A 22,590-nucleotide genomic window follows, 5' to 3' on the forward strand; every position below is an offset into this window, starting at 1 on the left:
GGGCCTGACCGATATTGATTTTTGAGTGCCGATGCCAATTATTTTCAGAGAAAAATTACGATTACGATTTAATCGGCCGATTAAAAAAAAAAAAAGCATATAAAACACCGTTTTTGATACCTTAAATATACTTTAAACACTTTTGACGAATGTGTGAATTGAATGCAGAACCTTTGAGTGTTTTAGAATACATTTACAGTCAAAAATTTGTGTAATTTAAAATGTAAAATAAATAACTAACTCCCAATGTGCTGCGCTCGTGAGCAGTGACTAACACGTGCGTGCTGAGCAGTATGGTCTCACCGTTAGAGTCTACAGTATAACAAATTAACATGGCCTGGGACCTAAAGAAAAACAGGCACAACATGCTCATACAACGCGTCTTGTGTACATTGGTGAGGTGAGCGCGCAGCTGCCTGAGCGAGCGTGCTTTCATGTTGTACGGTAAAATTCAATCTCCTCTTTTTTACTCCAGCTAAAGTTGTTAGTTAGCCAGGCGAGTAGGAGCGCAATCTGCAGGATACTAAGCGCAATAACATTTCTAAAAAAAATATAGATATATATATATATATCGGTTGTAATCGGCGTCTTTTTGGCAGATGTCGATTATTTTCAAAAAGGCTATAATCGGCCGATTAAATCGGCAGGCCGATGAATCGGTCGGGCCCTAGTGTCTTCGAATGTATTTGATAATTTCAGGCACAGATAATTTCACTTCCTATCAGCCCTGTACTTATCACGCTAATAATACTTATACTACTGTTCATGCTTATACAAACTCTGCTACTCATCATTCTTCTAGACCTTAATTCAAACTTTATCACTCATTTCAGCTATTTGTTTAACTATTAGACCTTTTTCCAACAGTTTGACATTATTTAAATGGTTTATGTATACTGTTACGATTACTCCATTCAGACTTTAAAGTATTAAACTATGTTAAAATCGTTTCACTTGGGTTCAGTTAATCAACCTTTATATATGTCTTGAACATTACATCTTTAATTAACATATGTTTAAACTCATTATACGCTACAGCACTCACTGCATTTTCTGCTGCAAATGCATTTCCTAGTTTTGTTTAGGTTTTGGTATAGTTTGGTGCATACATATATTCAGTCATTTCTCTGTTATTTACTTCTGTCTTTTCTCTGTTCTTTCTTCAGGAGCAATCTGTTTGTCAGGAGGAGCTGGAAGCCATGCTGACAAGAAAGGTGACTTTAGACGCGGTGAGTTGAAAGAAATTTGTCAGAAATTGCAAAAATAAGATTGGAGGAAAAAGGGTAAAATCGAAAGCTTCGTCAAAAACACAGTTTAGGCTTTGGAAAAACAATGTTCTGGTAAGATTGTGATATGTGCTACATCTTGATTGTGATATGTTCTGTATCTTGCTACATTCTCTTGTGCAATAGAAAAGTGTTAGTGGTTGTGCCAATGGTACATGGAGCAACATCGAGTAAGCAGAACTGACCTTGGACCAGTAGGTCCTGGTTTGCATCATGGGGAAGATGGTGTTCTTATAATGGGTTTTGACCTGACCATTAAATATACGAACATAATTTGCCATCTTACTGCTAATTATGAAATATGAATGATATTTGATGATTTAAGTTAGGTAGAGGTGTTAGCTACACCTGCCACATATTTGTATTAAAGACAATCTCAGCAAGGCCAAAGCTCTATTAAACGTAAGTGATGTTGATGATAAAGATGAATTATGTATTAGTTAAGTCTGAGATTAATATTCATATACTTACAATATATTTGTTTTGTGTACAGTTGATACACAACTATTTTGTGGTAATTTTAGGTTTTTTGTTCCATTTGTCCTTTCACTTTAACAAACTGTCCCTTCCTTTATTCACCAACGTATGAGTACGTTGGTTTTGATTTGAACATTTTCTTTACTACGCCATGTGACTACTCATGAATGTATTACCAGAAAGATAGTTACGTTGTGTATCCCAATATTAGGAGCTGTTCCACTCACCCATGAAACAAGAGGCAATTTGCATCCAAGAGAAGCTCTTGATGCTAGAAGCAAGACGTGACTCCATGGTGGCTGAGAACAAGAGCTTTGACTCACCCCAGGAAGAGAGGGAGAGACTATTCAAACAGGTTGGCTTAACGTCTCCATATGTGTCTGCATGGCCTGCGACTAAAGAACTCGAAAATATATGTTATGTTAGTATTTGATGCTTTCAGAAATAACCATTTGCATTTCATGGCTAATTAGATACAGAAAGCAATCTGTCTTGTTCTTTCAAGAGGGATATTGTGTTGACTGACTTTGACCTCATGTTTTCTTAAGATACAATACATTTTGTGGCTGAGTACTGGATACATTTTTCTGGGATATTTGTTTGAGGTTACTTTTCATTAACTTTAACGTATTTATGAGTGAAACTCAAACTCAGACTTTATTACTAATTCAGGTAAAGGAAGACAACCAAGAAATTGCCAGCATGGATAGACAGTAAGTCATCAACATATTTTTCATAATTCTGAGCTCATGTTATGTTGCTGTATGTAGCTACTTCTCTCTTTTGAGAATTCCAAAGCTTGTGAAAGGATTACTTTTTGTATTCTTTGTTTATTAGCTATGACCTGATTTCATACCTTTGGAATGCATTATCTGGTAGGCCTACCAGCCCCAGTCTGGTAGGTCCTAGGGTTCTAGAATGTAAGGCTGCACACAACATTTTTTAAATAAAAATGTAAATATGCATGATTATAGCTGTGGGCCAATTTCCATCCTTAGACCCTGACTGGAAGATGGTCCCTAAATAAATTAAAAAAAATAATTAAATAAAACAAGTCATAATATACAGTAAAACAGACACACACTGAGTAAAACACCATAATATACATAAAAGACAGGGTTAACAGATCAGCGGCATTGGACAAATTATAATTTATCCCAGCTATTGACAACATGTTTGATTTTCCAGAAGCCATTTTTTAAGATTTTTGGAAAATAACCTGAGAGTTGGTAGTTTGCGTATTGCACTACGCATTGATTTCCTGGTATTGGTTGCTCTATAGGAAAAAAATTGCCTCGCCAAAGGCACTTCTCCTAAAGAGAACAGTGCAATTACCTCTGGAGCCTGCTCTTAGTTTGCTGTTTGTGTTCGTTTTGATATATTCCTGTTAAGGAGGTGGAGCTAAACCATGAGTGATTTTAAAAACTAATAGTCAGGTTCATTATGGTTGGATTTGAACTTCGTTGGCTTTTTGTGGAGAGTATGAAAACTATAAATTTTTGGAAACCTCATAGTATAAGCAATCAGAAAAATGATAGCCGTTTCTCAATTCGTGTTCTTTTCTGTACTTGTGTACTTGCATTCTTGTGAAACGTCATCAGTCAGAGCCCAAGAACTGTTGGATGCTTTCAACAGATGAAGAAGTGACCGAAACTATGTTGGCCACTCTGGCTAGCTTTGTCCGTGAAGCCTACTCCCCCAAAGGCATCTACATCTAGACCAACTACGATGGCATCTCTTCTGCAAGCATATCGCAGAAAGTGATGAGCCACCTCCTACCCTTGGAGCTCTGAGACAACATGTCTTGAGAGTCCATATCCAAGCCAGTGTGGGGACAGGCCAACATTGCACTGCAAGATTCTCAGATGGATCCCCTGCAGAATGGCTACCACAAGGAGTCCGATAACCAGCTGAAACCAACCACGACAGATGCCCTTCCAGCTCCAAAGGCCATCAATTGAGATGGTTAGCTGTCAATGCAAAAGACACTGTTCTTCTGCCAGATGTTCTTGCAGAAAAAATAACATATCCTGCACCGATCTTTGTTAGTGCGGCAGTGAGTGTCAGAATGATGAGGACACACAGAACAAGTATAAAACTGATGATGACGATGATATGTAAAGACTCTTTGATTGCCTTAAACATTCAACACCTTTCTGTCATGAGGAGCATGTTGGCTCTTAATGGACATTAAATTAGTGGAACGATCAATGATTGATCACTTGTAAAACATTCAATTAAAACTAGACATTTCAGTCAATTAAGTTTTAGGTTGAATCTAACATATTTATTTAGATACCATTGGATTCCTTGGCCCTGTAAATTGTATTTTAGCTGTCAAAATAAAAGCTCTAGGTCATTTAGAAGCTGAGATATTGACGAAAGCCTTTTTCACGGCAGCCATTTTGTAAAATCCAAGATGGCGGGCATATAGGTTTCAGGGCAAATGGAAATTTTATTTTTCTGATTGGTTATACAATAAAGTTTCCATTAGAGCTGTCAGTTAAACACGTTATTAACGGCGTTAACGCAAACCAATTTTAACAGCGTTAAAAAATTTATCGCGCCATTAACGCAATTGTTTTATTACAAAAAAAATAAATAATAATTCTTTGGCTCAAAACAAAGAAGCAGTAGCCTGACTGCTATGTTCAAATGACATTTGTTCAAAGCAGTCGTTTAATTGCACTATAGGGTCTTTTTTTGTATCGTCCTGTTTTGATCAGTATATGCCAATGTTGTTATCAATAAAAAATCATTTGCACAAGGCAAGCCGATGCACTTCACCATGTTGATAAGAGAATTAAAATGAGAAGAATTATGGGACAAAAAAATCAAGGGATATTTAGCATAGAAAAATAATTTGCGATTAATCGTGAGTTAACTATGACATTAATGCGATTAATCACGATTAAATATTTTAATCGCTTGACAGCTCTAGTTTCCATAAATGTATAGTTTTGATACTCTCCACAAAAAATCTGGCGACATTAGATAGTGAAAATGACTATAATATGGTGTCAGCGTATTTCAGTGTTTTCCATGTGTAGCAACTCAAGTTTCTTTAAAATCTGGCAGTGATGATACATTTTAGGTTTTCTATCTAAAACTTTTATAGCTTGTTTATGTGTTGACTCTAGAGACTTTATAGTCGTCTTACAAGCTGAGGTCCAACTTGTTATACAATAGTTCATGTGAGACATGATCATTGCATCCAAGTATAGCCTTGCTGCTTCAGAAGTAAGATTGTTTCTTGTTTAGCTAAAGTTGGACGAGTTATATTTCATTTCGTTTTTTTGTGTGCTTCTTGAAACTCAATTGTGAGACCAAGATCACACCTAGTAGGGGTGTAACGGTACACAAAAGTCACGGTTCGGTACGTACCTCGGTTTTTAAGTCACGGTACGGTACGGTTCATCGTTTTTAAAAAACTCCTTGTTTGTCAACAACGGAGAATGGCCGTAGATCAGCAGCAATGAAAACACCAATAAACTTGGTTATGGCATTTGCATTTCTGAATTCCCAGACAGGGGTTGTTGAAATAGTGTCAAGAGCTGGGTTTGTACGGCTCGTTTTTTCCACAGCAACAGTGATGGTAACACCTGGATGGTGCCTTTTTCAAATGCGTGTGCTAGGGATGTGCATTTCTGGCAAAAATACTATTCGGTATTCGCTGAGAAGTATTCAAATAATATTCGAAAATCGCTCAACCAAGAACCCCTCACGCACGCACGCACCTCGGATACACACACACACAATGACTCAGGGAGAGGCTTTTATGATTTGTGTGAAATCAATCTGTTTATTTCAACAACTGCGCCATCAACATTCAACATCAAAATTATTTCAACGTGGGCTTAGGCAGATAGACCTACATGCGCCGAAAACAGATCGCTATTTATTTATTTAATTATTTATTTATTTTACTGAACACAGCCTGCATGACGGTGAACTAGACACGTCAAAAATATAACTTCACACGGTGTGTCTTTTTACAATTTATTTGTTACCAGCATTCGTAGTGTTGATCAGCAGAGAAATAGTCCGCCAAAGACGTTGACGTCGCTTAGCAACCGACGCTATTCACCACCGGAAGTTGTGAAGGCCCATGCAAGTTAACGGAGCGTTCAACAGCATTGAGAAGAGCCGTGTAATAAATAACGATAGTCACATTCATTATTCGATATTCTACGTGACTCTGACTATTCGACTATTCAACGATCGTTGCCCTCTATGTACGCCACATTTACGTACCACGGTACACCTCCTTAACCGCTCCGTGATGGTTCGGTACAAATACGTGTATCGTTACACCCCTAACACTTAGGTAATTAAACTCTTGAACTACCTCAAGCCTTTTCGCTCTTACAAAAATATTAGGGTCTGTGACACTTATTTACCCTTTTTAAGAAATAAATGGAAACAGTGTTGGACATATTTAAGTGCAGGTGAGAGCTCTCTAACCAGTTGCACACATTACTCATTACAGCTGTAATTCTTTTTGCAGCTTGCGCTTTGTCTTTCGTGTGAACATATATTACAGCATCATCAGCATACAGTTGGCAGGTGACTGTTGGTGGACAGCAATGTGCCATGTCATTTATGAATAAGCTAAATAAAAGAGGTCCTAGAATTGAACCTTGGAGTACTCCTAGGTTATTCTCACAAGGCATAAATTTCATGTTTTGAACTCGAACACATTGAAGTCTTGAGGAAAGATATGATTCCATCCATTTCAGGGATTTGGTTGTTAATAACTTGTGGTTGACTGTGTCAAACACCTTACTCAGGTCAAGGAACACAGCTCCAACAACCCCACCTGTATCAAGCTTGGATTTTACAGTTTCCAAGAAGTAGCAGACAGCTGTCTCTGTGGAGTGGTGTTTTCGGAAGCCAAATTGGAGGTCATTTAACATGTATGGACTTGTGTTTAGATGGTATATGAGTTGTTCAGCCACCAGTTTCTCTGCTATCTTTGGTATTGAGGGCAGTATACTGATCGGTCTATAGTTAGTGTAGTGTTTCCAGATTTAAGGATTGGTGTAATAATAGAATCTTTCCGGGAGTCTTGAAACGTAGATGTGTTTCTGTAGTTTTAAGAAATAATGAGTCCATGTCAAAGGTATCTTTGGCTCTGGTATTTCTAAGGCCACAGATGACCTTATCAACTTGTGATATAGATACTGCATGGATATCAAAAATTGGGGCTTCAGTGTTAAGGGGCATTGGAGTTAGTTGATGTACTTCATGACCTGAGTTTTGCTTCATATGAAACCAAAATAAACATTAAGAGCTGTTGCAATGTCCCTAGGGTCATTGATTACCCTGTCAGGCAGCTTCAACTCTTTTATTTCCCTGCATATGGTACTATTTGATTTCAGCTTTTTAATGTTTGTCCAGATTTATTTTGTGTTCCCTCTAGCACTGTTTATTATACTAATAAATAGGTTTGCTTCATTTAAAGTGCTTTTATGACCTCATTACGCAAGGAGGTAAAGATCTTTCTTTCCATCCCAGTGTTAGTTTTTAATGAGGTCTTGAGAGCATGATCCTGTTGTTTCATTAATGACCATATGGTGTCATTGAACCAGGGTAATTTTTATTTTTTTCGTTGGTTGGTTTAGTTTTAATTTTCCTCATAAACTGTCCCATAGTTTCTTGCAGAACATCCATAAGTACCCTGCATTTTTCATTCTCATCCTCATTTGTAAGTTGGGTGTCCCAGTTGATGTTGTTTAGGGCAAGTTTACAATTTTCAATCTCACCCTTTGGTATTCTCAGTTTCTCAGGTTTTTGTCTAGATGGACAAGTATGCCTATGTTTAGACCGTTTTCTAGAGAAAATAATAAGGTTGTGGTCTGATAGACCTGAAAGCATATTATGTTTTCTGAATTCTGTCACATTTATTACAAAAAATCAGATCTCTGCATGTCTGTGACGTATTGGTTATTCTGGTAGGACCTTTAATTAACTGGGATAAATCAAATGTAATAATCGAAATAAAAACATCCAAGCGCGACGATCAGTGTGAACTAGGGATGGGCAAAATGATTATTTAGGTTGTATTTGATCCCTTTGACTGTGTTTGTGCCTGTCTATGTAGGTTGTATTTAACTGTCTGTTTGTGACTGTCTCTGTAGGTTATCCCTTTGACTGTCTGCTTTTGACTGTCTATGTAGGTTGTATTTGACTGTCTGTTTGTGACTGTTTCTGTCGGTTGTATTTCACTGTCTGCTTGTGACTGTCTATATAGGTTGTATCTTATCCCTTTGACTGTCTGTTTGTGAATTTCTCTGTATTTTGTATTTGACTGTTTGTAGGTTATCCCTTTGACTCTCTCCTTGTGACTGTGTCTGTAGGTTGTATTTGAACGTCTGTTTGTGTCCGTCTCTGTAGGTTATATTTGACTGTCTTTTTGTGACTGTGTCTGATGGTTATCCCTTTGACTGTCTGCTTGTGACTGTGTCTGTAGGTTGGGGGAAATGAGTGAAAGAGGAGAGCAGATTACAGAGGAGATCAGTCAACTAGAACACCACACAGACGAGGCCCAAGGTATTAACCTGGCTGTTTCTATTGTTAGAATTCTGACCAATCACCATAGTGAATTACTTGATCTGATTTGAATGTGCAATAAATATTTTTTTAGGTTGATCCATTGTATTAATGTATTTCATGAATTACTTTCTTACTTGTATTTAAATAATGTAATCTTTATATTTTGCCAAGTAATGTCGTCAAATATATGTATTCCTGAATCGTTTTCTTTCTTAAAGTGGAATGTGGTCAGAAGTACAAGGAGCTGAAGAAGAGGGAGGAGGAAATAGACCGTGAGTATCCTTAAGCATCTCCTCAAGGGAAATGTAACGTTAAAACACAGAAGTCCACGTTGACCCTGTCCTCACAGAACCCCACTCACAGTGGGCCTTTAGGGGGAGACTGCACACCAAAGTAGGCTTGATCGGCCCGTGAACAGTATAGAAATGAGTCAATTTGACCTTATTTAAAATAAATCGATGAATAATCCTGTTGATTTTTACCATTGATAATCAAAAATATTTACAATATATCATGCTAAAGTTAATGAAACTCCATGAACAAAGCTTAGCTTGGGACCTGACTTACTAAAAATTTGTATGTACGCCATTTATGAAAGCCAATATTCACTTTTGAAAGCGTCTCATGGGTTTTGTGAAGCTTTTTCACAAGACCATCATTTTCAAAGCACCAATAGAAAAATGGCTCCAAACACAACAAACGCTTACCCAACTCTCCCCCATACCTCCTCCCACCCTCCCTTCCTCCGTCTCCTTCCTTCCCCTCGTGTCCCTCATTTATGCAGTGAAAGTGCTACCTTACCTTGACGCTGTTTTGCTACAGCCTTGTGAAAATAGGAGTGGTCTATGAAGTTACCTTTGCAACTAGCATGGGTCATGGGGCTTTGAATCTTGTCTGACGCCTGCTGTTCATATTCTGCTTTTTCACACTCACCTCTTCTGTATATAAAATATAAATAATAAATTGTTTAAGCCGATAAAACGTTCAGAGGTTTTTCCTTCCTTAAACTAAATGGGGCGTTTGAACAGATTGGTTTCCATCCGCCAGACTACTTATTAAATTGAGTTTGACCATTACAGACGTGCAGCCCTGGGGGCTGCATGAATCCACATCATCCTCATAATATTTCAATGATGCAAATTGTTTGCATGTATGTTTGCATGCATAGCCTACTGGTGTGTAAGCTTACGTTGCAGTTTCAACGTGCCATGGTACATCAAAATAGCAACACCAACTGCGCTATCCGCTATTGCACTTAGAGAAGGTATGTGTCAGTTGCGCAACTGCTTTATCGATCTGTAAGATAGCACCATGTATAATTTGCGCCGGATCACGCCTCTGCTTTTCACTGACACGCTTCTCAGGGTGCAAGTTTAGTGGCGCAGGTTTGCTGCGGGGGAAAATCGGCTTTGCGCCAGATGCAAACTAGCAAAGATCCGGTGTAGAAAGTCATTTGCGCTGGATGTAAGATATTTTTGCATTTTAATGCTTTATTATAGAGAGGAGGGTATGGGAGATTGAGGAAACATTGAAAAATGTACTTCAGTTTTAGCAATAGTCTTTCACAATATTATTATTACTACTACAACTATAGTTATTATCAGCAAATGACTACAGGCAGGACTCAAACCCGGGTCGCTGCGTTTTTTTAGGACTGAGCCCCGGACGCCCCGGTGAGCCACCGGGGCGTCCCCAGGCCCGTTGTCTTTTTGACCTATTTGTAATCATTGCATAGGCTACTACTGTGACTATACCAAGTGTCAGTATTTCAAATCATTTAATGTTAGATTTAATAAAAGGAATGAAAGCGTGATCATTTAGTTGCCAATTGCAAAAACATAAAGCGTAAATATAATCATGTGGTCAATTTTATTAGAAATTATTATATTCTCAATACTGTTTAAATTAAAGTTGTTTCGTCCATTTCTCAAATGAGTTGTCTGACCCAAACATGAACGACCAACAGTAATGTGGGCTTTGCTGAAACCAGAGCGGGAGGGCCTAGGACATTGAATGTATAGGAGCCGTCGGGGTTCAGTGAGGAAATGACATACATGATAGTCAGTAGGTTGTTCTTCAGTGTTATTTAGAAAGTATAGACCGTCGCGAGTCCCATATAAATGAATGGCGCGGTGATTGTGTCTTCAAAACGAGAGCTGGTAAATTGTGAAAAATGGATTAAACTGTAATAAGACAACGCGGTTATATGCTATAGACCCTAGTGTATGTACAACGCATAACGTTAGCTCTCTGGCTCATAGCTGAGTGGACTAGAATACCTCCCGTTGCCAAGTCGTAGCTAAGGTCCGTCCTATTTACTGGAGGACTGAACAATGTTTCCGTTGAATAAGAACCTTACGGGAGGGTAATGATTGTTCCAGGTATTAGTCAAACCCTCAGGCGTTACCAGGGAAACAAAAGTATGGCTCGTGAAAAACTTTATATATGGATTGTGAAACGCATGAAAATATGAATGAATAGTCTTAATTAATTTTCTTTGGCAAGTGACCATGGTATAAGCGGTATAATGCCCTTCGAGGTGTCCATTATCAGGAATGAATGGACTTTGCGGAGGCAACCGTCCTCCACTGCGCGTCGGTTCTAGGCTTCCGCGTTGCCCATTCATTCCTGATAATGGACACCTCATCGGGCATTATCCCATACATGCTTCACATCACTCAGACCCGTGGTCCATAAATCCCCTTGTCCTGTGTGAACACATGCTTGAAAGAGTAGGTATGGGAAACAAAAAACAGTGTTTCTCTTTGAGCAACAACATAGCCATTTTTTTTTTCTTACCATGCTCGTTCTGTTATAATTTTTCCCCCTTTCCTTCGTTTGTTGGATAATGTTTATGTCCGGTCTGTCCGAGCCAAGTTCTTTGTTGGCTAACCTCTCTTCCAATTTAAATTTCTCAAATGTTATTTTTTAACAGAAACTACAACACTGTTAATCACAGGTGCAACACCACTCGCCATATCTGCATCTGATATAGAAACGATGAAAGATACGGAATAATTAGGGTTAAAACAACAGTTCTAGAATGTGACCATGGGCAGACTACTTTGCAACCATATTGGCGTCTTTTAGCACGGATGCAATTCTTATTGCTGCCTGCAGGGTTATGCGATAAACATACGGAGGAACGTGGTCGCTGAGCTGCCCTGTCCTAACATTGCATGACACGTCAAACTCAACTAGGATCGCCAGCAAAAATAGTCGGAAAGCCTACAGAAAGTATAGATAGTTAATGTGACAATCACATTATTAAAAATAGACAATTTCTTTGGGAGCATGCCTCTGCAAGTAGTTTGCTGCCCCACCTGCCCATATGGACGACACCCGCCTGTTTAATAAAATACTTATATATTTAGATTTACATGTAGTAGTATTACATCACTGGGTGTAAGTACCTACATTAAATAAAGGTTATATAATACAGACTTCATAATACCATTTATTATATTGGTCGAAATGCAATTGCTTCAAATTAGTAATAGTTTAGACTGCTATAGAATTCGTGGTTAGTCTTCTAGTAAACCTGCACTCCGGCGACGCCTGCTTTAGAAAAGGTTAACTGTTGTCTTGCAGCCAAAATTGTAAAGTACTTTTGTTCACTGTTGTAGTCTTTAAATGTGCTTCCCAAATTCATTGACTTGATCTGACTTTCATCTGCAGGGTTCCTGGAGTTGTTTGAAGAGACAAGGATCCAGGAAACGTCAAAGAGCACACAGCAGCAAAGTGATATTGTGATCCTCCTTGAACATTCCAGCAAGGTGAGACAACGATAAGGTTGTGGGTTGAGTGCATCTTCGATCAGAAGAACGATTGTATGCCTGAAGGAACGTGTTGTCAGATAGGTGCCGGAAGGGCATGTCTAATAACGATGCATAGAGGAGGCTGAAGGTTTCAGTAGCATACATTATAGCAAATAAGCACAAATTAAATACCAGTTATTATAGAAACCAAGAGGCAGGGATAGTGAAGGTGGGCACAACGTGAAGGAAGAGATTAAAGAAGCAAAAGAATTGTGAAACTGTGACGGAAACACTGACCCATCTTCTGCGGTATTATTAGATAATGCAGGATTATTTGTTAATACCACTTTCACCTGAACTGCCTTTTCGCCAAACTCAAGACAGATGGCTAGAAGGCTAGATAACAGTTCTTTATATTTGGCTTGTACCCATTAACATGTCCCGGGTAAGCAGGAAAAAAAAAAATGCAAATGTACATTTTGCTTCAACCAAAGCGCAATAAGGGACCTAATTAAACCAGCCAGTAGCGACCGATTAACTTTCGGTATGGGTACCGGTTTTTAACGACCCACAGATATTTTGTGAATAGTACCTAATAATCATTTCCATACTTCTCGTGGCATGCCAACCTTGCGACTGCTGCCTAGGGGATAAAGGGTTCAATCTTATCAATCAAAACTCAACTAAATTACTTATAGAAAAACACCACATTTATCAATCAGATGCATCATTTAACTAAAATCAAAATCAAAGATCAAAACTTTCACTAGACGGGGACGTTGCACCCATCAAAAAACGGCAACCAGTCAATTGATGAGAAGAGATTATATGAGCGGCAGAATCACTTGGGCCGAGACAAGGATTTCCAAATGGAAGATGTGGAGGCAGTAAAAGGCCCAGTTGTGGAAGATTTGGTTAAAGAGTCAGTGAACCGAAAACCGTGAACATTCCACTCTGCTGCATCGTCACGACCAAGGGGCCCCGGCAGTGCGGTGTGTGTGGACGTATGGAGTTCAGTCTGCTCAGCGGTCGACAAGGCCTAGAGAAGGTTGAGCTTTTCGGATACTTATAGTATAACGCCACAGTGTGTTTGGATGGTGGAGCTCCGTCTGAGCAGCAGGGTATTTAATGTCTGCGGCTGAGTGAGGGTTAAGGGCTGATTATGGTCCCACGTTCACGTTTAACGCAAGGACCATGCAGACGCTTCGACGCGTCACGTTTTAGTGAGCGGACCAATCACAGCCCTTGCTGCTGCGTCGCCTCGACGGGGTGTTACAATTTTTGGGAGACGCACGTCAGGACCTTGCGGTGGACGCAATGAGGGTCCGCAAGGATGTAACGGGTCCGTAACCCCCTTGCGTTGCTTGAACGTGGGACCATAATCAGCCCTTTAGGCTTCACGGACACCTATAATATAACGCTACGGTGTATGGTGTATTTCATATACAACATTGCTCATAATAACTCATAAACAACAACTTTACCAAAAAGGTTTCTGCGTGCTGTGTGTGTGGGTGTGAGCTGCAGGCTGCTTGGCACATGTGGACATGACCAACTTGATAACTGGTGCGACAGGCCTGCTATTATCGTAGTAACATATAGAGCCCCGGGACTCCCGCCAGAGCACCCGGAGTGTTCTAGAATATTTACTGAACACGGCCAAAAGCTGTGCGCCTCGCCATTGCGATAGAGGCAATGAGCTACGACCGTGCGAGCGCCATATGTGTGTGTGTGTGTGTGTTTGTGTGTGTGTGAGTAAAAACACTCTAGCACTAGTGTTATACACTTCTTTCTAGTGTTCTACAATATTTACAGAACACTGCCAATTGGCTGTGTGCGCCTCGCCATTGCGATACATCCACTGTAAACAGAGCGCATGGTACCGTGGCCGCAAGCTGCTCAGGGCCACACCCCCACCCTCCTCCTTGACCCGCCTCTCTCCTCCTCATTTGCATTAAAGCTACAGACACCGAAACGGCGTGTTTGGGGAAAGCTCAATGTGGCTGCAATTCTGCACAGCTGAATTTCGGGAACGTCTTCAGATGCTATATTAGGGGCCCACTAATATCTATATTAAAGCATCCATAAAGTAGCATGCCATGGGACCTTTAAGACATTCATTAAACATCCATTAGTAGTACATGTAGAGTAGACTTATGGATGTAGAATACGAGAACATGTTAAGTGTATGTTTTATAATTAATTTAGATATCATTTTATTTGCTGTGTGTGTTTTTCTTCTTTGTGTCTGGCAGAACCTTTCAAGCCTACATCAGATAGCAAGGGTGACGGTGGGTCAATTGAAGAGCATGCACGAGGTGCTGTCCCACAAGGAGAAGGAGGTCGTCCAATCCCAGACGACTGCCAGGGGACTAACAACTGGTCAGTACACATAAACATTACAATTTAGTGGTGCATGCATGCTCACAACATTGTGGGTATAGCAAAATCTACAAAATCTAGGCCTTTGATAGAATCGGGCTTCAACAAAAGACTCATTTGTTTTTGGTTTAAATAAGCACACAGGATATATTTCAACACTTTATATCCACTTGTTCCCTGCTCTCCTCTATCGACGTGCAGAGTCCCACAGGCTTCAGCAGGACCTGGAGAAGGTCCAACAGCTAGAGGGCAAGATAACCGGGGAACTGGGCACCCTCAAGGAGAAGATCGTCTCAATGAAGGCTGAACTACTCACCTTCGGTGACCTGGACACCCTGAAAAATACAGCCGAGAGCAGGAAGAAGGTACGGGTTATGGTTATGGTTAAATAGAGCTGTCAGTTAAACGCGTTATTAACAGCGTTAACGCAAACCAATTTTAACGGCGTTAAAAAATTTATCGCGCGATTAACGCAATTCTTTTATTTAAAAAAAAATATATATATTTTTTTTTTCTTTGGCTCAAAACAAAGAAGCAGTAGCCTGACTGCTATGTTCAAATGACATTTGTTCAAAGCAGTCGTTTAATTGCACTATAGAATCTTTTTTTATATCGTCCTGTTTTGATCAGTATATGCCAATGTTGTTATCAATAAAAAATCATTTGCACAAGGCAAGCCGATGCACTTCACCATGTTGATAAGAGAATTAAAATGAGAAGAATTATGGGACAAAGAAATCAAGGGATATTTAGCATAGAAAAATAATTTACGATTAATCGCGATTAATCGTGAGTTAACTATGACGTTAATGCGATTAATCACGATTAAATATTTTAATCGCTTGACAGCTCTATTAATTAGTGTTTATTGATGCTGGAGTTTCCACGTGCAAGTTGTTATGAAAACCCATAATAATAACGTGGAAAACGCAGTCGATAATGTGACAAATTTCGGTGTTCATAATATAAACATTTAGGCTATAACCACATCACCACAAATTACTCTTAAAGGAGACATTTTATGGTGCTTTCCCAACAAGTAAACATGTTAAATGAGTTCCAGAAAACATGTTTTTGAAGCTGTATGCTGAAAATAGCCTATAGGAAAAAAAATCTCAACTACCGCTATTCCCCTCTGTTTCAGTCCCTTCAGACTGCACTGTTTATGGTGTCGGTAGCTTTGATGCAAATGAGCTGCTTCCCATTGACAAATGAGCTGTAGGAGTGACCAACAGCATGGAAAAGAAGTGATGTTGCCGTTTGCGGACTCCCGGAGCTCTATATCATATACTATAATATATAATAATAATAATAATAATATAATATTTAGGTATCTATATAATTTAATATCTAATATCATGGCCAAAAGCTATGTGCTCTTCGGACGTCTGACGTCTCTGTTACTTCCACAACAAGTAAAGTCTTGTATTGGGTGTTATCTCGGCCATGGTTGAGAAGAATTGGGGGAAAGGAGGTTTGGCTTGGCTCTCTGAAGTCCAGATTTAACCGCGACATGGAGGAGAAAGGGATTGTACTCCCGGAGCTGAGCTGCCGGACTGCAACCGAGCTCTCCCCACCGGGGCTACCGGCAGATCCGGCGAGGATTGCCGGACTTCCTAAATTGGCCCTCAGCTGTCAAAACTTTGAGAACCCCTGCTATAGACAGAACGTCTTACCTGGGAGATTCTGTCGACCGCGACGCCGTTAGAACAGATTGAAGGGCGGAAAGGGAGATATCAATTTTGCAAGACATTGCGGGATGCGGGATCGATCTTGCTGTTGTCTTCAATGCGCGCGTGTGCATGTGTGTGCGGTGTTTGTGTATGCGGTTTCCTGCGCCGCCTTTGACTTGAAACGTCTGCGTCAGCACGCGCGTGTGTGTTCTTGCACGTGTGCGTGCAGTGTTTGTGTGCATTTGCGTGTGCTGTGTGTGTGTGTGTGTGAGCTGCAGGCTGCTTGGCGTGCATGTGTGTGCGTGCGTGTGTGCAGTGTGTATGTATGCAGTGTCCTGCGCTGCCTTTGTCTTGAAACGTCTGCGTCAGCCCACGCGCGCGTGTGTGTGTGCGCGTGCTTGTATGTGTGCGTTTGTGTGTGCTGTGTGTGTGTGAGCTGCAGGCTGCTTGGCACATGCGCACTGACCAACTTTCGACAGGCCTGCTATTATATTGTAGTAAGATGTTAAGGATGGATTTTTGATTTCGTAGTGTTAACCCCTTTTAAAATAACCCCTTTTACAAGACGCCTCCGTATTCTCCACCATAGAGAGAGCCTAGTCTGGGGTAGAGAATACGGGGTTCACAGATTACAGGTTATTTCACCCACGTAACACTACTACTTCCTGCTATCACTTTGCCCAGACAGCAATACATGCCTTATCAAATAAAAATAATTGACAAAGAGTTGAAAGAAGAGCCTTCACTAGCACTGACAGTTCTTCATCTAAAGATACAGAACTACCGTATTGTAAAGGCTCATTACAGCCGACAGGGAGATACGAAGTCACACATCGATTCCTATATTCCTCCACGTATTCCTATACGTGAAAAGCGCTATATAAATTGAATCTATTATTATTATTATTATTATATTGATGGACTAATCGCTTCAAGTTGTCCTATTTAGTTTAAGGAACTGCTGTTTGACTTCATTTTTCAATTTGCTGCTGATCTATGCATTCCATTGATTAGTTTATGTTATAAAATAGGCCCTAGTTTTTTGTTTGCATAAACTGTTTCTATATGCTGCTATTAGCCAAGCTATCAGTGTTGATAACAGTTCTAACATTATATGAGAATTATTGTGTGTGTTTATTGTTCTGTTTTCTATATATGTGTTCCATTTCCAGACACTGCAAGACGACAGTATCTCAATGACTCAACAACGTGATTATTTGAGACAGCTTTTACAATTAAACAAGAACTATGAAGTATTGAAAATGAAACTCAAAGAGAACGAGACAAATGCTCAAGTAAGCTCATTTTATATTTTACACAAACATTTATCAACAATAACATTAATCTAGTGATTTGCTGGAGTGATCATACACATAATATATTCATAGAAATGCCATCTGCTGGCTGATTCTGTCAGCAATCCAGTCAGGAAACCAAGGTAGAGAGAAGAGGGTTAAGTAAAGAGAAGGGGGTTTGTTTCCGAGTCGGGAGCATGAGTGAGAAGGAGTCAGATGGAGGAAGAGGGAATGATGAGGGGAGGGAGGGGCGACAGAGATGGGGGGAGTCAAGGGAGGGGAGAGGGAAGGATGAGGGAGAGGAAGGGAGACAGGGGAGGGAAGAGGGAATGATGAGGGGAGGGAGAGGGAGACAGGGGAGGGAAGAGGGAATGATGAGGGGAGGAGGAGGGAGACGGAGAGGGAGGGAGTCAGTGAGAGAGGGAGATAGAGGTAAGTGCACCAGGTGTCTTCCAGGAAGTGCTTCCGTCTAATGCAGCGTTACGGCCAGTCCTGCACTCTACACCGGGGCAATTTAGAGTGATGTCAAATAATGTTTGCTCTCTAAATGTTTTCTGGATTTCCCTCGTTAAAAATGCTAGATTTGCGGGAATCTATCAAATGATGCGCAACAACCGCGACATAGCATTGAAATTAAACTCAGGCCCTGGGACAACCTATGCGTGTGTGTCTGTATACCAAGTATGATATCGGTGTATGTACATGTCTAATAATGGGCCTACTGACTAAGTGTTTTGAATATATTTAATGTATTATTGATTCATCTTGTGTTTTTTTCATTTTTCTTGGTTTTGACATTTCTTTTTCAGTTGGCAAACATGGAAAGAAAGTTGCAGCACTTGGAGCAGAACAACTTCGTCATGAAGGACTGTATCCTTGTTCATTACACTCGTTCCTCTTCCTCTGCATGTCCTGCTACTGCTAGGTTGTCATGGAGATAGGGATTAGTAATTAGACTGCATCTTTCCCTAGTCTTCTAATCGGGCACTGAGAGACATGGCCCTTTCCTCTCTCTTGTATTTGAATAGGTAATGATACATTCATATTGTAGCCAAATCTATGTGGTCTCACTTTATACATAAAAGTGCTGCAGCCAACTTTTATAAGCTCTTTATTTGAGTGTAAATGTCATAAATGCTAAGCCTATGAAGATGATGCATTTTTACAATGGCAAGCCGGTACGGCTTGGCCCGCCCTGCAATGCCACTGTCTAGCCTGTGTAAAACCCAGGGGGTGAAATCCCCCTTCATCAGGGAGACACATTTCTCGGTTCACTGGAGAAGACGGGGTTACGCACGGAGGGTTGAACTCTTTAGAATAATTTGCATACTCTGAATGTTTTAATTTTTTTATTATTCAAGCCACTCTTGTGCAAGAATGAGTATACATCTGAGTGTAGGCTACAAACGCGGTTAACTATTTACAAGTCAAAAAATGACAACATATTCTTTATTTTATTGACCACATGTTTGTTTTTTCTTTTTTTTTCCTTTTTTTTTCAAAAGCCTCGTAAGGAAAGTTCCTCTGCGTCTTTCTTGTAGATCGCATCTTTCAACGTCTTCATTAAATGCGACTGCATCACCTTCTCTCAAATGATCAGCAGCTTGCGGATTTCAACGTCTCTCCAGTTAGAACAACTCATGTCGATATCGCTGCGTTGTCTCTGTTGTAGAGACAACGCAGCAACACCTCTACCCAAGTCCTGCCCCTGGAACCGCAAAGCCGTCTAATCGCATTTTCATCAAAATGAAACTGCCAATATTTGTAGGGTCCGGGAGGGTAAATTGGGGTGCGAGATGAAGCCGGTTTATAACCACGGTCAGTGTGAATGCGCGGACCATGCCGGGAAAAAGTTGTGCTGTTTTTACACAGCATATTTGGCAGGATAAAAACGTTTACCGACGGCTTATTTCTGACCAATCCGGGCATTTCTTCGCTGATTGGTCCTGGCAGTCTTGCCTGTCAGTCACAGTTGCTTAAATGTGACGATAATGCTAAAATTCATTACCTTCTCCGTCTAATTTTAAAGAAACGTAGTGACGCAGGGAGGAGAGAGGGAAGGGTGTCATTTGGGTTACATTTCAAAATCTTGCTCTTCTGCTCATTTACACCGTCTATCTTAACAACCCTTGACCCTAACCCTTTTAACTACCAGTTTTAATACTTGCTTCAACATTAATGATTATTATGTATGATTGTTATTATTATTAAGCTTCTGTGTGTGGACATCTTTCCTTGACAGTGTCCATATTAGTCATTGCGTCGAAAGCCCAGGAGAGCAACTATGGCTTAGTGACCAAGACTGTCATTGGGCAGCTGAACGAGTACAACCGCGGCCTCACAGATGTACAGCAGAACAACAGGAGTTGAAGATCCACAAACTAACCTTGTGTAGCTCTCTAATGTGTAAAATAAAATAAAAACGCTTTTCAAAATACATGTTTATATATTAACACATTTAATATTCAGCAAACAAAATTTGCCATAAATTATGAAAGTAGTCAATAAACAATATAAATCGTACATTGTTTTGTTTTTGCTTTGGAGAGTAATTGGGTGGATTTTGTGGTCCTAAACTTTCTACATTTACCTGAGGAAGAATATATTTTGTGTTTGTGTGCGCACCTAATGTGCAGACCTATATGAAGGACACAGCGGTGACAAACATTATAAAATCTTAATTTGTCACGCCCTCCTCAGACGCAATATTTAGCAATCCAAACAAGAGTATACTCCTGACATGAGCCATACTTAGGTGCAGAAAATGTGTAATAAATGTAATATCTAAATATATATAAAGACGGCAATAGGTTTTATTTTGCATCAGTTTTGCTTGTACAGGTCCTTCTCAAAAAATTAGCATATTGTGATAAAGTTAATTCTTTTCCATAATGTAATGATAAAAATTAAACTTTCATATATTTTAGATTCATTGCACACCAACTGAAATATTTCAGGTCTTTTATTGTTTTAATACTGATGATTTTGGCATACAGCTCATGAAAACCCAAAATTCCTATCTCAAAAAATTGGCATATTTCATCCGACCAATAAAAGAAAAGTGTTTTTAATACAAAAAAAGTCAACCTTCAAATAATTATGTTCAGTTATGCACTCAATACTTGGTCGGGAATCCTTTTGCAGAAATGACTGCTTCAATGCGGCGTGGCATGGAGGCAATCAGCCTGTGGCACTGCATAAGACTGAGGTCTTATGGAGGCCCAGGATGCTTCGATAGCGGCCTTAAGCTCATCCAGAGTGTTGGGTCTTGCGTCTCTCAACTTTCTCTTCACAATATCCCACAGATTCTCCATGGGGTTCAGGTCAGGAGAGTTGGCAGGCCAATTGAGCACAGTAATACCATGGTCATTAAACCATTTACCAGTGGTTTTGGCACTGTGAGCAGGTGCCAGGTCGTGCTGAGAAATGAAATCTTCATCTCCATAAAGCTTTTCAGCAGATGGAAGCATGAAGTGCTCCAAAATCTCCTGGTAGCTAGCTGCATTGACCCTGCCCTTGATAAAACACAGTGGACCAACACCAGCAGCTGACATGGCGCACCCCAGACCATCACTGACTGTGGGTACTTGACACTGGACTTCAGGCATTTTGGCATTTCCTTCTCCCCAGTCTTCCTCCAGACTCTGGCACCTTGATTTCCGAATGACATGCAAAATTTGCTTTCATCCGAAAAAAGTACTTTGGACCACTGAGCAACAGTCCAGTGCTGCTTCTCTGTAGCCCAGGTCAGGCGCTTCTGCCGCTGTTTCTGGTTCAAAAGTGGCTTGACCTGGGGAATGCGGCACCTGTAGCCCATTTCCTGCACACGCCTGTGCACGGTGGCTCTGGATGTTTCTACTCCAGACTCAGTCCACTGCTTCCGCAGGTCCCCCAAGGTCTGGAATCGGCCCTTCTCCACAATCTTCCTCAGGGTCCGGTCACCTCTTCTCGTCGTGCAGCGTTTTCTGCCACACTTTTTCCTTCCCACAGACTTCCCACTGAGGTGCCTTGATACGGCACTCTGGGAACAGCCTATTCGTTCAGAAATTTCTTTCTGTGTCTTACCCTCTTGCTTGAGGGTGTCAATGATGGCCTTCTGGACAGCAGTCAGGTCGGCAGTCTTACCCATGATTGCGGTTTTGAGTAATGAACCAGGCTGGGAGTTTTTAAAAGCCTCAGGAATCTTTTGCAGGTGTTTAGAGTTAATTCGTTGATTCAGATGATTAGGTTAATAGCTTGTGTAACGATGGTCAAGCATCAGGGAGACGGAGGCGGAACTGTTGAATTTTCTTTCCTTTATTTTATCAGAAATCGGTGTACATATACAGCATCAGATCAAAAGCAACGGCTTTTCTCATCGAGTAGTAATAGAAAATACATACAAAACATTTAACTTCCCATGAATGGGCATAGCTATAGTCCAAGTGCAGTTACAGCACTTTATTAAAACCTATTTACATTATGGAGCCACATACCTTTGTAAAATAAATCAAATAATTGCCATCAGAAATCGGTGTACATATACAGCATCTGCACAAGCAAGAAAGAGAGTAATATTACTTTCAATGTATGAACGTGGCTAGCGGAGTTTACGGCTAGTCATGTTAGCCTTAGCATGTAAAACCCAAGGTCATAAGAAAAGTATTAATAAACTTTCTCTAAAACATGTAAACTACAGTACGATCGCAACAGTGAATGGAAAATAACATAACACATGGGATACATCGAAGTTATCAACTTAAACATGAATTCACTTTAAGAAAACTGATATTGGGTACAGTGCTTTACATAGCGAACCTACCAGATCAAAAGCAACGGCTTTTCTGATCTAGTAGGAACGCAGTAGATTTCCACGCAGCACAGAACTAAACACGGCAGATCTGCAGTACACCATATGGCCACGGGTGGCTCCCATTCACACGTATTAACCACGGCAGTTTTATTTTGGCGAGAATCATATATAATAATACACTACATTTTTAACTCTGTTACACTAGTTTAGAGAACCATTTCATGATATGCTAATTTTTTGAAATTTTTAGAGGAATTTTAGGTTTTCATGAGCTGTATGCCAAAATCATCAGTATTAAAACAATAAAAGACCTGAAATATTTCAGTTGGTGTGCAATGAATCTAAAATATATGAAAGTTTAATTTCTATCAT

At 40.1% G+C, this 22,590-nt stretch overlaps 1 protein-coding gene across 1 annotated transcript in view; it reads left to right on the forward strand.

Moving 5' to 3' along the window:
* Positions 1 to 19,949, forward strand: part of ift74 (intraflagellar transport 74) — a 61,361-nt gene extending 41,412 nt beyond the window's left edge. The window contains exons 10-20 of the mRNA XM_060063237.1: positions 1,167 to 1,229; positions 1,975 to 2,118; positions 2,436 to 2,476; positions 8,236 to 8,315; positions 8,537 to 8,590; positions 11,997 to 12,094; positions 14,332 to 14,458; positions 14,660 to 14,823; positions 17,304 to 17,426; positions 18,236 to 18,296; positions 19,681 to 19,949. Of these exons, the coding sequence (XP_059919220.1) occupies positions 1,167 to 1,229; positions 1,975 to 2,118; positions 2,436 to 2,476; positions 8,236 to 8,315; positions 8,537 to 8,590; positions 11,997 to 12,094; positions 14,332 to 14,458; positions 14,660 to 14,823; positions 17,304 to 17,426; positions 18,236 to 18,296; positions 19,681 to 19,796 (1,071 nt within the window). The 3' untranslated portion in view covers positions 19,797 to 19,949. The remainder of the gene's footprint in view (positions 1 to 1,166; positions 1,230 to 1,974; positions 2,119 to 2,435; positions 2,477 to 8,235; positions 8,316 to 8,536; positions 8,591 to 11,996; positions 12,095 to 14,331; positions 14,459 to 14,659; positions 14,824 to 17,303; positions 17,427 to 18,235; positions 18,297 to 19,680) is intronic.
* Positions 19,950 to 22,590: the final 2,641 nt, after the last annotated feature.

The sequence above is a fragment of the Gadus macrocephalus genome, chromosome 1, assembly GCF_031168955.1.
Source record: "Gadus macrocephalus chromosome 1, ASM3116895v1".
NCBI lineage: Eukaryota > Metazoa > Chordata > Actinopteri > Gadiformes > Gadidae > Gadus > Gadus macrocephalus.